The 15597-nt window shown below is 42.7% G+C and overlaps 1 protein-coding gene across 1 annotated transcript; it reads left to right on the top strand.

Annotated features, from left to right (window-relative positions):
- The first annotated feature begins 941 nt into the window (after positions 1-941).
- trpc1 (transient receptor potential cation channel, subfamily C, member 1) lies at positions 942-15406 on the top strand. Its single transcript, XM_079234248.1, has 13 exons — positions 942-1122; positions 1910-2064; positions 2188-2289; positions 2396-2598; positions 3421-3552; positions 3754-3949; positions 4737-5073; positions 6968-7107; positions 7879-8028; positions 13581-13765; positions 13994-14195; positions 14599-14793; positions 14990-15406. The coding sequence occupies exons 1-13, from the start codon at positions 957-959 to the stop codon at positions 15215-15217; spliced, it is 2391 nt and encodes a 796-aa protein (XP_079090374.1). The 5' UTR covers positions 942-956; the 3' UTR covers positions 15218-15406.
- The last annotated feature ends 191 nt before the right edge of the window (positions 15407-15597 follow it).

Genomic DNA, 15597 nt, shown 5'->3' with positions numbered 1-15597 from the left:
TACTGGGAAGAAATATTTTACTCGGCTGTAAAAAAAATTGTGAAGCGGTTATCAGTGAATGGCCTTACTTGCCCTATATTCTTTTCACATGTGCACTGGTCTGTGATTGCAGACTAATGTGCATGGATGGAGGAGGACAGCTGGCACTCCCAGTCTACCACAGACTACAGACCCACATATCTGTCTTGCTCTCCTCCCACATATCCAGTAAACTTCACCATGCATACCCAAACACATACATTTTAAGGAGATGTTCACATTACAGGCACACACACTCCTGCACAATCCATAGGATGCATTTGTTTTTCTTTTGTCACATTGTATGATGATAACCTTAATCCATATGCATTTCATAGCTAATGCTTAAGAGTGTATGCTGTATACATACACCCAAAGACGTATGATGTTCAGTGTTATCTTATGCTATGAAGAATGCTCGACCAGACACAGTATCTCTGCTTGTATACAATACTGAGATGGTCAGTAACCTACAAAGCTGCACTGACGTGCCTTGTTACATAATCACGCTTTCGACAGGATGAACGAGCAGGTGGAGGAGGAAACATGCGCAGTGGCAGCCTCGTCAGCAGCATCAGGACCAAAAAGATCCCCAGGAGCATGCGATGCGAGAAGATGGTGCATGTAAACACGGCGAGGGAGCTGACTGTGTCTTTTTGTCGGACTTAAGTTGCCGCTTGCACCTACGAAACCGACATTTGAATCCATTTCGTCCGGAAAAAAAGACAAAAGGAGGTCCTATTTTCAGCCAGCAGACGCGCGCTAACGGAGCAGCAGGGATGCAGCGACAATAACAACACTAGATGAAATTGGTTTCGCCGCATGACGACGCTTTAAATCCTCCGCTGCGCTGCGACAGACAACACAAGCAGGATCCCCTCGCATGTCACCTCCGTATGTTTGGCTTTCTTGTGTAATGGTCGCTGGTTTCTAGTGGGATGCACATCAGTGTTTGGCCGTACTCGCTCTCCGTCGTAATGGCAGCTCTGTACCAGGGCACGGACATTTCCTCTCCGGATAAATTTCTGGCCTTGAAAGACGTGAGAGAGGTGAAAGAGGAAACTACGCTGGACGAGAAGCTCTTCTTGCTGGCATGCGAGAAAGGTTTGTTGTTAATTGTTTCTTTATTCCTCCAAAGTAAACCCAATCCCATAATTATTGTTTTTGATACTCATAGTGGTGTGTTTGAGGTTACTGCTAAAACTGATGTTATTGTTGGAATCAGATGACTGCTGTAGGCTTATAATACTGATTAGTTCATTTTTTTAATGAATGTGTGATAACTAAAATGCACCATGACTAACAACTTGAAAGATTTCCAGCAGGGTCATATTGCAGCAAACTGTACAGTCACAGCACTTTATTTTTCTCTCTCCAGTGAATACCTCTCACAGCTGCCTACATGTTGGCCACTGTGGAAATGTGTCCACAGGGGTTACGATATAATTAGCTGAATATCTGCTCTTCTGAAAGTTTTTTCCCCCGGTCTGCTGACTTTTCACAGCTCCTACAGGATGAAAGTGATACGCACACAAACGGCAAAGAGGCATGGGCATTCTCATCACGTCAGATGGGAGGAGAATGTTTCATTGATAGTAGGCAGTGGTTGTTTCAGGTGAACTTGCCAGCAACTGTGTAACCATATAAAGTATCTATAAACATGGCTCGGCAACAGAAAGTGTCCTTTGAGGGAGATGTTATTGTTATACACGACTGAGGTTCAGAGGACTGCTGGAGCTGAGCCTGCACGAGTGTTTGCCTCATGACTGAAGCCCTGTCTGTTTGGCTCAAACCGCAGATAATACTTTGCTGCTTTTATAGATCTGACTCTGCAATAAATCCCGAAAGTGGATTCCCGTCATGCTGCTTTGTCTTTGACGTTGCTTCTCAGGCGACTACTACATGGTGAAGAAACTGCTTGAGGAGAACCGCCACGGCGAGCTCAACCTCAACTGCGTGGACGTGCTGGGCCGGGACGTCATCACCATCACCATCGAGAATGAGAATCTAGACATCCTGCAGCTTCTTCTGGAGCATGGCTGCCAGGTAGCGACACACACACTCAGAACAAAACAAGGCATGTACAAGACATCACCTTTTTTACATTGTTGTTATCTAAGGCACGTAACCTGCTACCTGATTGCTTTGAAAATGTGTGTTTGTGTGTAGGCGACAGACGCCTTGTTGGTGGCCATAGACTCTGAGGTGGTGGGAGCTGTGGACATCCTGCTCAACCACAGGCCAAGGAGATCCTCCAAGCCCTCCATTGCAGTTAGTCTCCCCTTATTACTGTCAGAAATCCTCTTGCAAAAACAACACTTCAAAATGAATCTTTTTTAGTTTCTGCAGATTTTCCATATATTTCTATCTTTTTCAGAAACTGATGCAGCGTATTCAGAACCCAGAGTATTCCACCACCATGGACGTGGCTCCAGTCATCCTGGCAGCCCACAGGAATAACTACGAGATCCTGACTATGCTGCTGAAACAGGACATCTCGCTTCCCCGGCCCCACGCTGTCGGCTGCGAGTGCACGCTCTGCAACGCTAAAAACAAAAAGGATAGCTTGCGACACTCCAGGTGCGGGCATACAGTGACCTCGAAGACAGAGAACGGAAAAAACTAGTGTTGCACTGAACTGTAACTTGGGATGGTCAACATCACTTTTGTCTTCCAGATGATGCCTGTGTCATTTTACGTAACTGTTTTGGCCTTCCGCTGGTATGTAGGGGCTCAAGAGCAGCACTGAATCAAGTTCAGGGTCTAGTCAAGCACCTTGTTTTAATGATAGCATCAACTTCAAAGTGTCGTCTTAAACATCTGGAAAGAAATGATTTACTATCGTATGCATTGCCTTTTTATTTCTACACTGCCATGAATACTTACCGTGCTTTCTTTGTCACACAGAGGACTCCTACCGCTCTCTGTTATTGCCAAGCTCTTCTAGCTGTATAGAGAGACAGTATTTGGGTCAACAGTACTGGTCATATAAGTAGTGGCTTTACACCAGAAGATAGTATCACTACAAACTGTAGATTTAAAGGAAAGTTGCTTTACTCGGTGAATTAGTGGTTCTTGGTTTTCTGATACCATCTTGCGGATGAGATTTTGAGATGAGATTCTTCTCTGCAGGGCAGTGTAGCTTCCCACACAGTAAGCTCAAAATGAATCAGTCTGCAGTTTGGCTTGCAAACAACACCGAGGTCAAAGCAGGTAGAAATGAAACAGCTCGATGGCTGTATGTTTGTTTCCACGTTTCCTTTTTTTCTCCATCTGCACACCTCTGGTTTTTCCTGTTGCTTCCTTCACATTTTCATCTTCCCTTTCTTGATTGCCATCACTTTCACCTCCTCATCCAACTTATTATATATTTATTGTATAATTATAATATCTTTGGATCAGGTTCCGGCTGGACATCTACCGCTGCCTGGCCAGCCCCTCTCTGATCATGCTGACTGAAGAAGATCCAATACTTAGGGCCTTTGAGCTGAGTGCAGACCTCAAGGAGCTCAGTCTGGTTGAGGTGGAGTTCAGGTACAATGTCCGTCCGTCATGTCAGTGCATGGTTATCTCATTTCTTTGCACATAAAGATTAGAAACATGTCACATACCCATAGACATGGGTACATGCATGTACACATTGATATTGTACACCCCCTTCCTTTATAGAATGTAAGAGATAAGAATTATAATCTTTCATGCAATCTGGTTGTATCTTAATTTTCTTGTTTCCAGGAATGATTATGATGATCTGGCAAAGCAGTGTAAGATGTTTGCCAAGGACCTGCTGGCTCAGGCTCGAAACTCTCGAGAGCTAGAAGTGATTCTCAACCACACATCCAATGAGGATCAAGTCGACAAGAGGGGTTTGCTTGAGGAGCGAATGAACCTCAGTCGACTCAAGCTCGCCATCAAGTACAACCAAAAAGAGGTTAGACGGGCAAATACTGCAACATTCATGGTTTGTTTGGGCTTTGTCATGTAGCATGCCGATCTCTGATATAAGTGGGTTGAGGATGTGGGTGGATTTGTTACTAGATAATTTAATTCCACAACTATCCACATCAGTGGAGAGAAGATAATAACACTAGTCGTCATACTTCTTATTTGCTGTACTATATGTTGGACTGAACATCTGTTCCAGCAGACCATGTGCTTGTCTTTTGGAAATATGAGTTTGGCAAGATAAAGCACTTCCTCCAGGCAACAAACTGAAGTTGGAAGTCTGAACACCAATCATGATTTACAGCTGGAATGGCTCAGTGTGAAAAGCGTGACCATATATCACAGCACGAGTGGCATACCATTGCATAATGCTGGAGAAAAAACACTGACACGGTTTGCCTTAAGGTTGCACATCAGCAAACTACTACTTAGATTCTTATTTATGGTTTTTATATAGATTTTTATTGGAGGGAGAACAGTGATACAATCATAGCTGATGATTGAAAAATGTATATGTTATAGTTTACTTGAAAATGTGCTGGGAGGCAGATCTTTCCTTTGGCCTGTTTCCCCCATTTCATGATGTGTTTTGTGCTAAGCTAAGCTATCTGGCTGCAGTTTAATAGTCATCCTAGAGACACGAGAGAGGCATCGATATTCTCTTCTAACCTAACTCTCGGCAAGAAAGTGAAACAGAACTTGCTCATTCAGCCTGTAATTCCTATCAGTTTCACACATTCGTGTTGATCTCTTTCCTGATACCTCTTTCACAGTTTGTGGCTCAGTCCAACTGTCAACAGTTTCTCAACACCGTCTGGTTTGGGGAGACGGCCAGTTATCGCCGCAAGCACACCTGCCTAAAGATGGCCACGGTGCTGAGTGTGGCAATGCTTTGGCCACTGCTCTCTGTCTGCTACCTTCTGGTGCCACGCTCCCGTGTGGGCCAGATCATCCACACGCCCTTCGTCAAGTTCATCATCCACAGCGCCTCCTACTTCACTTTCCTGCTACTGCTGAACCTGTACTCTCTGGTCTACAACGACGGCAAGAAAAACACCATGGGCCCTGCGCTGGAGATGATAGATTACCTGCTCATCCTATGGATAATAGGTCAGCTTTTCTTTGGGCTTTCAATCAATAAATATCATAGTAATATACTGTATGTATAGAGGGGTATCATGTATGATGCAATCATAATATAGACTATATGTCAGTACTTAAAAGGCAGATCGCTATAATTGAATAATCATTCATCTCTAACAATTCTATGGATATAATATAACTAAGAATAGAATAAGAATGAAATCATACGAACCAGAATTTAATAGAATATTGTTGCATAGTGGAGTGAAAATGAGAGATTCCTGTAATGGTCTGGCTAAGTCCAGTATCCTGTAACCGTAATCCTATCAGGCAGAACATGACAAACAGCCGTTTCTATACTCAATGACAGAAAGCCGGCCCTGACTGGATTAAATCTGTCAGTTCTTCCTCTAAGTGAGCTGCATAGAAAGAAAAGCTTCTTCTATCTCCCCTGTGGCCCATCTGAGTGCTGGTATCACTGGACTCTGCACACATACATACAAACATGTATTTGCACAAAGACAAACACATGTACACGAGCCATATCTGTTGAGGTGGGGCAGGATAGTGACAGTTAGAAATTGACTCTGTCTCTCTCTGGGGAAGGACTTCTCTATAGTACCTTTCTCTTCTGCCAAGAATCCATTAACATGAGCATTCAGTCGCTTTAATGGCCCTGCCTTCTCAGTGGAGATATTTGTCTTATGGTTGCAGCATTCTCCCCTTTCTCTCCCAGACACAAAGCATCGCAACCATCACTGCAGGGTTGATATATTATGCCAATAACTGCACCTGACAGGTTGTAAAAGGATGTAGAAGCAATTTACTTCTATTATTTAATGTTATGAAGATGGCTGTGGGGTAATTTGCAATTTATTCTGTATTTTGCAGGAGTGAGATCAGCAGTTAGACCGTTTAATGAGTTTTCCCATGGGCCAAGATGGCTTGAGGGCAAATATTCCTGAAGTACAGCAAACGATTAACATCAAAGTTCAATTTTAATAACTTAAGCAGTTGTTTTTCTTCATTGCAAAACATCCATACTGCAAAGATGGGATGCTGAGGTGCAGATTTCATGCCCCAGTGTCTCTGCAGCATCAACAAAACACCCAAGCTGAGTTAAATAACAAGAATGAGATTCATTAGGCTTTACAAATCAAATGCAAGTGTTATTAGAATGTGTTAGGGAGCCATGAATGTTGCTACGTGTCTACAAACAGCACTGACGAGCCACAAAGCAGCTTTCCATTTGTTTTTCTTTCCATTGTTCTCTCTTTCTCCTACACATCCCCTCCTATTTAATCTTTCTACTGCTCCCTCCATCCTGCTGTTCCCCTGAGCCAGATGTCTCACATTAATGGGGAAATCAGATGCGGCGACCCTGAGTGCTTCTTGTGTGTGTGTTTCTATATGTCTCAATGCATCTCTCAACTCAAATTCAACCATTCCATAGTCAAAATAATCCTGTCTGCATACTTTTAGATCATTCAGGTTTAATGTAATGTCGTACTTTATTAATCAAGGCATAGAGAATGTCACACTGCTGTATGTCTTGACTGGCAGCTGGAGTCGAGTTTCCATAAGTTTATTATCCATACTGTACATTTAGAATTGATGAAATTCCATGTGGACGCAGAAAGACACAGACATCCATCTTTATTAAATTCCACACACCTCCTTAAATCTCACAGACGACCCATTTTCAGCACATTAATCTCTGATTTGTGTGTCTCATACAATCCTGTTTCCCCCGGGCTCCCACCGTGAGATGACTTATGGTTGACGCGATTAAGAAAATGTTGGGGATGACACCAAAATGCCTTTTTTTATTCAGTGGTGTGTGTGTGTGTGTGTGTGTGTGTGTGTGTGTGTGTGTGTGTGTGTGTGTGTGTGATGATGGGTAATTCCTGCTCTCCTGCAGGGATGGTGTGGTCGGATGTGAAGCGTCTGTGGTACCAGGGGCTGGAAGACTTTCTGGAAGAGTCTCGGAACCAGCTGAGCTTCGTCATGAATTCCCTTTACCTAGCCACCTTTGCCCTCAAGATAGTTGCTCATAGCAAGGTACACACACATCACACACTCTTTATTTTTAGAGGATGGGGAAAATCAACAGCCTGGCTCTGTCCAAAGGTTAAAAAAAACAGCCCAAAGTTCAAAAATGAACACACTAATCGATCAAATCTCATTTGTTTATTCATCTGCAGATCTTGCGCTGGTTGGGGGAAAATACTAATTGTTATAGTAAAGTTGTGGCTTTACTGTGAGTTATGTACTTGACTAGGCGAGCCGATTCCCCTTGTCTCCGGGTCTCTGGTCTTTATGCTAAGCTAAGATAACCGTCTGCTGCCTGTAGCCTTACATTTACCAGACAGATACAAGAGGTGCTAATCCTCTCATAACGCTCTGCGAGAAAGTGAATAGTTGTGTATTTCCCAAAGTGTTAAACTATCGCTATACTTGCGAAACATGTTTTGGAATTATTCCTTCTGAAGAAAGCTTGATGTGTAAAATTACTCTGAAACAGTCAAACCAGTCTCTAGAACTCTCCTCTCTTCAACTGTTTTAAATCTAGATATTCAAAAGTTTATTTCCACATTTCCATGATTGTGCATACTGTATCACCACTCTATAGAACTCTATAGTTTTAATGCAACTCGGCTGAAGCTTCTGTTTAAACAGGCAGCCGTCAATAGGCCAAGCTGAATCAGGTGTGTCCAGTTAAATCAACAGCTAGCAAGCACACCAGATTTAACTAAGTAGGTTAGTATCACATTAGACTGTGTTGGTGCATTCAAGTGTATGTGCTTATGAATTTGTTTGCTTGTTCTTCAGTTCAAGAATGTGGAGGACACAGAGAGGAAGAACTGGGATGCCTTCCATCCCATCTTGGTGGCTGAGGGCCTGTTTGCCTTTGCCAACGTTCTAAGTTACCTGCGACTCTTCTTCATGTACACCACCAGCTCCATACTGGGACCGCTACAGGTAGGAAAGCAGTGGCGCCGCACACTGAAAAAGTAGTCCCAAGCTCTGCAGTTCATAGTTATTATTGATTCCCAGTGGAGCCAGACATGCAACAAAAAGATCCCTACTTTTTGAAATCATGTATCCAGCGATGACTTTGTAAAAAAAAACCTTGGATGGGAACAAAATGGCCAAATTCATATGTAAAAATGATGATGATGCTTCCTTTTTCTATCTTTCTCGCTAACCCCACCACACACCACCCACTCGCTTACTCTCTCAGCGTGAACACTCAAGGACAAGCCCACACTAAACACCACACCAGCTGTGCTCAACAGTATCATAACCATCATCATGAGCATTAGGAATAAGCACAGTGAACTGAGGCAGTAGATGGATGTGTCCTGCTGTAATAATGTGTTTCTAACAAACTGAGCACAACATCATCAAGCTTTGCAGCGTTCGTTGCTATATGCATCACCATACTGCTATCATCATTCCTATCATCTACAATGTAGATGATAGAAATGATGAATGAGAGCCTTGGCTGCGTGTCTGAAGCCATTCACCCACAACACATTTTCATTGTATCCTAGATTGATTCACAGTCTGACACTAAGTCTGATCCACTAGCATCTTAACTGCTACTTTGGTAATTAAAGGGGGAGAGTACAGTCATTACATAGTGTATAGTCAGTGGCAGTTGAAAACGTTTGAACTAATTTTCGGAACTTTTCACTGTTAAGTGGATTCATCAGCCTGATAACATTGCGTGGACATTTTGGGGATTTGACATTTTCGACAACAAACAGCTCGATTACAATCAATATACGTGCCGTACATTAAGGTCAGATGGCTGTCAAAAAGGGATCCAAGAGTTTAGTAAACTAAATCCTGTATTTGATCAGCTTGATTAACCCTCAATCTGAGCTGGCAGTCATTCACAATTTGCAGACATGATCTTCTCTTCACTTGTTTTCCCCTCTAAAGGTTATGGAAATGTTTAGCAATACAGCCGTGATGACAAACCATTGCAACCCAATTCACCACAGGCCTTATCTATAAATCGTGAGAAGAGCAATTTCATGTTTTCCCTGATCATTTCTATGAAAATCCATCTTGTCAGGCTTGAAATAATGTGCTTGTGTCCGGCTCCCCAGAGCACGGTCTAATCAGTGTCCTGTGACGAGCGACTAGCAGATACAATCCTGGTTTAGGTGTGTGTGAGACGACACAGAGAGGTGACTGTTCTAAATAACAATGATGGCTTCTCAAGAGGTTAGCGTAGATGCTGCAATAGTATCTGTTTTATCAGAACTGAAAGAATTGAAAAAAGAGCAAAGAAGGGCATTGGAGGGTTTACATCAAAGGAAAATATGTTTTTATTCATGAGTTTTGATTGACATATGGTTCATCCAATCACCTTTCTTTTTTATTCAGACAAGCCACAAATCTGGTTTAAATATTCTCTTTTCAACAACCTCAGTGCCATAGGTGTCCCTTTTTATTGCATCGTGATTGTGTGTATCGTCCAGCCAGCTGGCAGGAAGATTGTGAAGCCAGCCAACATCTGACTTTTACTGGCAGAATTTCATTTTTCCCCTGTGCGGCTTTATTACATAAAGCAGTTTTCAGGTATTCGGAGATTTCAGTTTATTTGTATGGATGCCTTCCTGTCATTAAGTCAATTGCTGTTTGAGCTTAACTTATACAGTAAGGGTTCAGTTACACTCTCCTCTATCTTTCTGCTTCCATTTCCTTCTTCTCCTCCCTCCTCACTCACTCACTCACTCACTCCCTACTCACTCACTCACTCACTCACTCTCTCACTCTGTGACATCACTGTCTGGTTGGCTTGGCAGGATGGAAAAAAGTATTAGCTTTGGAAATAGATGTGGCCGCACTCACATGGCAGACACACCTTCCCACTAATGCACACGCGCCCACACATTTCCTCACTTGTGTGTTGTTTGAGTGCACGCAATCATTTGCAGTCGGACGAGCTCTACTCACACACAAGCAGGCACAGACAGTGAGGCAGTGCTATGTGGGTTGCAGTAATGGATGATTGTGTCCTTCCTGAAGAGGCCAGCTCATATTTCTGCCAGCTGGTGCCCCGTACTGAGGTTGGAAAGAGTGACTGAAAGTGTTTGTCATCTACTATCAACAGTGTGCTTACAATGAGCTCACTCATGTCCCAGACTTAACCTCACCAGCCGTGTTAATCTCCCATAACTGATAACGGCACGCCAGGAGGCATGGATGAATGTGCTGGAGAAAAAAGACATAAGTTGTGCCACAGTTGCCTCCTTTTTTGTGTGTGTTTTTTTATGGTTGTGCGTTCACACTGCTAAAAGCGTAAAAATACTTACCAACTGGTGTTGGTGGATGATGTTGCCCACAATGCATTTAACAAAGAGAAAATATAAAATATTTAAAACTAATTTGGAAGAGTGTTGAGACAGTTCCAGGAACATCTAGGTAAACAAGAGTTATGAAAATAAGATCTTTAGACGAAGAATTTTCGAATTGGAAGTCGAGTTAATTTATTTATAGAACAATTAGGCTCCGCCAACAACAGTCAACAACACCGTTAAACGTTTTCTTAAAGTCCTTCAGACTCCGCTCCCGGTAACTCTGCACAGGCAGCAACACATGCCACCTCACTCTCTCCGCCACGCTCATGACCCAGCCACCCCATAGGAAGTAGGACACCACGGCTGTGATGACACATCTTGATTAAAAGGCTGTCATACCGCTAGCCTCTTTGAGAAACACATGCAACAGCTACATTAATAGCAATGCTATTATTTGTTGAGCTAAAACGTCAACAGTGAGGCTTGCATATCGTTTTTCCTTTTTTTTTTTTGTGGCCATGGGTTGTGTGGATATCGTGTGTGGAGACAGCTCCCTGTGCGAGGTGGGTTTCATAGGTTTCCTCCCACAACTAAACAAAGGGGACACGTCCTAAACAAAGGGGACACGTCCTAAACAAAGACAAAGGGGACACGTCCTAAACAAAGACAAAGGGGACACGTCCTAAACAAAGACAAAGGGGACACGTCCTAAACAAAGACAAAGGGGACACGTCCTAAACAAAGACAAATGGGACACGTCCTAAACAAAGGGGACACGTCCCGTCAAAACGTTCAAATTGTCCTCCGAACTTGGTACTTATACAGGAATAATAGGCAATTTGAATAAAAAACATTTTTAATTTTTTATTTTTTTTTTCTTAGACATCGTCTTAGACAATTATGGAAGCCGTTTCCGCCACAAAAAAAAGAAAGGAAAAGTCATAATTATGAGATAAAAAGTCATAATAAAGAGATAGAAAGTCATAATAATGAGATAAAAAGTCATAATGAGATAAAAAGTCGAAATTATGAGATAGTAAGTGCGCATGCGCTTCAGTGACGTTGGCTTTTCTCCTTCCTGTTATCTGCGCTGTCTTCACAAATCTCCTCATCCCCTCGCCTGTCCACCATGCAAACGATATGCAAGCGTCACTGTTGACGTTTTAGCTCAACAAACAATAGCATTGCTATTAATGTAGCTGATGCATGTGTTTCTCAAAGAGGCTACCGGTAAAAGCAGGAAAGCTACGAGACGTTATCTTGCTCATTGTGTGGTTTATTTGGGGACAGTACACAGGCTACTGTAGGCCGCAGCCTCCGCCAACAACAGTCAACACCGTTAAACGTTGTCTTAACGTTCCTTTAATTTAAGATTATACTCTGACATTAGGTCCACACAGATATGGAACATATCTTCATCACATAGGAAATCCTTAAACACACACTCTTCAAGGCAGACTTGAACCTTCTCCAGGTCCACAGGGTGCAAACAATCTCTACCTCCGTACACTAAGGGGCTGCATGCAGGAAGTGTTTACAGGAAGAAGTTATAGTTAAGATCGGTTATTGCAATTACTGAGTTCAGGAGGTCAGTGAAGGTCTCATGACCTGTGTAGCTGTGAATCATCCTAGCTATCGCTAATGCAGTATGTTGAAAAGTAATGCACCGAGTTGTCCTCTGTTGTTTAGACAGGCGCTTTGCGGTGAAGTGTGTTAACATAATACCATTTAGAGAATGAAGAACAACAGTGAGTCTCAAGCATATTGTAGCGACCCTTGGTCAGGAAAGCTACGAGACGTTATCTTGCTCATTGTGTGGTTTATTCGGGGACAGAACACAGGCTGTCGAATTACACAACAACAAATGTTACCCAAAGTGCTTCACTGAGAAATTTAAAATGTATTTAAATTATACATATGCAAATAAACAGTTAAATAGTAATGATGGAAGTTCAGCGTTCTTTTACAGCCATTGTTGCAAACTTTGTATCTTGTCACAATAATATGCTAAAGTTCACAATGTATTAACTTACATACAAACAGCATACTGTACTGTGCGGTACTGTATGCTTTGGTGGGAAATTAATATTTGAGTTACCTTAAATGCATTAGACCCCCACCCAGTCAAGGTTAAGAGCTCCTGACCTGCTGCGTTCTTGCTCTATCTATGTGTAGATAACTGAGTTAGACTACTTCTTAGGCTGGGCCAGCAGGGAACACCCTCAGCTCCTATTTCAGATGTGTACAAAGTGGCATAGAAATACACCTGAGGGATTTAGACATGACAAGAGAATGAATCACCCAAATCGCCCGTCTCCTCAAACAAGCTGCTTGGGTTTCAATACAAACACTCCAGTCGCCCTTCACCTTGAGGTGCAGGGAGAGTGGTCATCCCTCACATTGGACACTGTGTGTGCGTGTGTGTTTTGCAAGGGCGAGCATGTTCCGACCTTGTTTGAGCATCACTAGGTCCTAGTAAACAGATGAGCCATGCAGGCCTTTAAATAGTTGGTTTCCAGTGGTCTGAGCAGACTTGCTCTGTCTTTGACACTCTTTTTGGCTTTTTCCATGATGCCCCGTCTTCCCTCAGGTCGGGTGAGAGCTCATCAGCTGCCAGAATATGTTCCTTTCCCACCTCCTCTGGGTCTCACTGCAAAACAGGAACATGGGGGGGAGTAGCTACAGAGGATAAGTGTTGAAAAGTGTACCAGAACATCACAATCGAGTAGACATATACAAGCTGCCTTGCCAAAATGTTAAAAACAGCAGACATTCTGACTTGTCATAGCAGGATAAGCACAGGTGTAGACAATAATAATGCTGGCTTCCATTGAGGTGCTCCCTGATACTTTTGCAGCATAGTTTACTGGGACACTTAAATTGAATATTTCCATAATTCATGTTATTTGTTTTAACTTTCCCTGCCTCAAATCAAAATATCTGCTGGGAAAAATCTCTGTTACCTTGTTTCTGGAGTATTTCTAATACCAATTCTTAAAAGTGTGCAAATACATAGAAGCTATAATATTGTTCATCAAATCTAATTACATCGACCCTGCAGAGCACATAACTCAGACACCCAAATGCATGACTCAAAGGGGATTTCTGGCAGAAAACTGACTGTAAAAAAAAGAAGAAAAAAAATAATGATGTCTTCTTGACTCCATCAGGTCAAGAGACACAGGATTAACAAGACAAATATGCATGATTCCTCAGATCTCCATGGGTCAGATGCTGCAGGAGTTTGGAAAGTTCTTGGGCCTCTTCCTGTTGGTGTTATTCTCCTTCACCATTGGACTCACCCAACTTTACGGAAAGGACCAGCAAGACCCAGACAAGAATCCAACAAAGGACTGCGAGGGCATATTCTGCCAGCAACAGAGCAACGATGCATTCCACACGTATGGGCCAACCTGTTATACTACGATGACAACAATGATGAATGTGCAGAGTGCTTGTTGAGAGATGTCAGAGGCTATGGGGCTGTGTAAATACATCTGATAAAGTTATTCTGACTCGTTATTTAACTGTAAAATTAGATGTATTTTTTTTTCAGATGCATATCTTGAGAAATGCATCTGACAGACATGTTTCCTAAATCACACCTACCAACTTCTTCTGTTTCACAGGTTCATGGGGACCTGCTATGCCCTGTTCTGGTACATCTTCTCCCTGGCACACGTAGCGCTCTTCGTCACCCGCATCAGCTACACAGAGGAGCTGCGCTCTTTTGTGGGTGCCATGATCATAGGCACCTACAACATTGTGGTGGTCATTGTGCTGACCAAGCTGCTGGTGGCCATGCTCCATAAAAGCTTCCGACAAATTGCTGTAAGTGTAAACAACGTTTGGTACATATGACTCTGTTTCTTACTGCTGTCAGGGGTAATTTAAGTTCAACTTGGAACCAACAGTTGCAACTGTTTTCATTTCCTGTTCAGATTAGATTTTTCTCAAAATCACCCTTAAATGCCGCACAGATGTTTAATAGTTTTTACTTTGGAACGATGCTTGCTGCTGCTGCTGCACATTTGCTTTTCCCTTTGAACAACTGATTTTGATTATGCTAAGTAAAACCTTATTGTCCAGAAAAACTTTGCCCTCAAGGATTTCCACGGAAAAAGAGCTTTGTTGCATTTTCGAGATTCCTCTCCCAATACAGAGCAGTGTGTGGATGAATATTCTTACATTTCTGTGTTCTCAAAGTTCTCGTTGGGGTTTTGGGCTTCTGTAGAATCACGAGGACAAGGAGTGGAAGTTTGCTCGGGCCAAACTGTGGCTGAGCTACTTTGATGACAAGTGTACCATGCCTCCACCATTCAATATCCTCCCCTCCCCAAAGACTGTCTGCTACCTGGTGACCAGCATGAGCAAGTGGATCTGCTCGCACAGCTCAAAAGGCAAGGTGAAGAGACAAAATAGCCTCAGGGTAAGAACAACTCTTTCATACAGGTCAGAAATTCAGAACTCTAACTTGTAGTGGGAAGATGGCTGCTAGTGCATCTTCATTTGATTTTTGATTATTTAAGTAAAATACAATCCTTTCCTGTAATCTTGAGCAAGTGTTCTTTTGTGCTTTGTGCAATATCTTGTCATAAATCCCTATATTTGTCTTTTCCATCCAGGAGTGGAAGAACCTGAAGCAGAAGCGAGATGAGAACTACCAAAAGATCATGTGTTGTCTGGTTCACCGCTACTTAACCTCCACGCGGCAGAAGATGCAGAGCACAGACCAGGCCACGGTGGAGAATCTGAACGACCTGCGCCAGGACCTCTCAAAGTTTCGCAACGAAATGAGGGACTTGCTGGGCTTCCGGACCTCCAAATATGCCATGTTCTACCCACGGAGCTAAATAAACAGACTAGATGTCACTTCCCCTTTTGCCCTCTTGACAAAACCTCTGCTCCTCATTTTTCTGGGATGCTGTGTGATCCGAGCATGTGCAAAAAAACTCTGCTCTTTTGAGTCACCGAGGCAGCTTTTAAACCTGGACCTTAACTAGATAATATATATATATTGTCAACCAAAGCCTCCCGACTCAGGCCCCGTATGTATTAATCAGCTATTCAACCTTTTTGTAAATAAAGGAAGCCATTGTTTTCCACAGAAAAACTATGAAACAATTTATGGAAACATTCATTTAATGACATAAAGAACTGATTTTGCTGAATACAGGTGTTGCTTTTTGTTACCTTTTTAATGTATCTCCTTGATACTGATCTTTGACCAGAA

This window comes from Taurulus bubalis, assembly GCF_910589615.1.
Source record: "Taurulus bubalis genome assembly, chromosome: 18".
Lineage (NCBI taxonomy): Eukaryota > Metazoa > Chordata > Actinopteri > Perciformes > Cottidae > Taurulus > Taurulus bubalis.
Note: the sequence above shows the minus strand (reverse complement) of the source record. Positions and strands in the feature narration are given on the sequence as shown.

Excerpts from the sequence above, each read along its gene's own strand:
- trpc1 (XM_079234248.1), top strand. The coding sequence starts at position 957 with ATGCACATCAGTGTTTGGCCGTACTCGCTCTCCGTCGTAATGGCAGCT. Across the intron at positions 2,065-2,187 it reads TTCTGGAGCATGGCTGCCAG|GCGACAGACGCCTTGTTGGT; the intron begins GTAGCGACACAC and ends GTTTGTGTGTAG. Across the intron at positions 3,553-3,753 it reads CTGGTTGAGGTGGAGTTCAG|GAATGATTATGATGATCTGG; the intron begins GTACAATGTCCG and ends TCTTGTTTCCAG.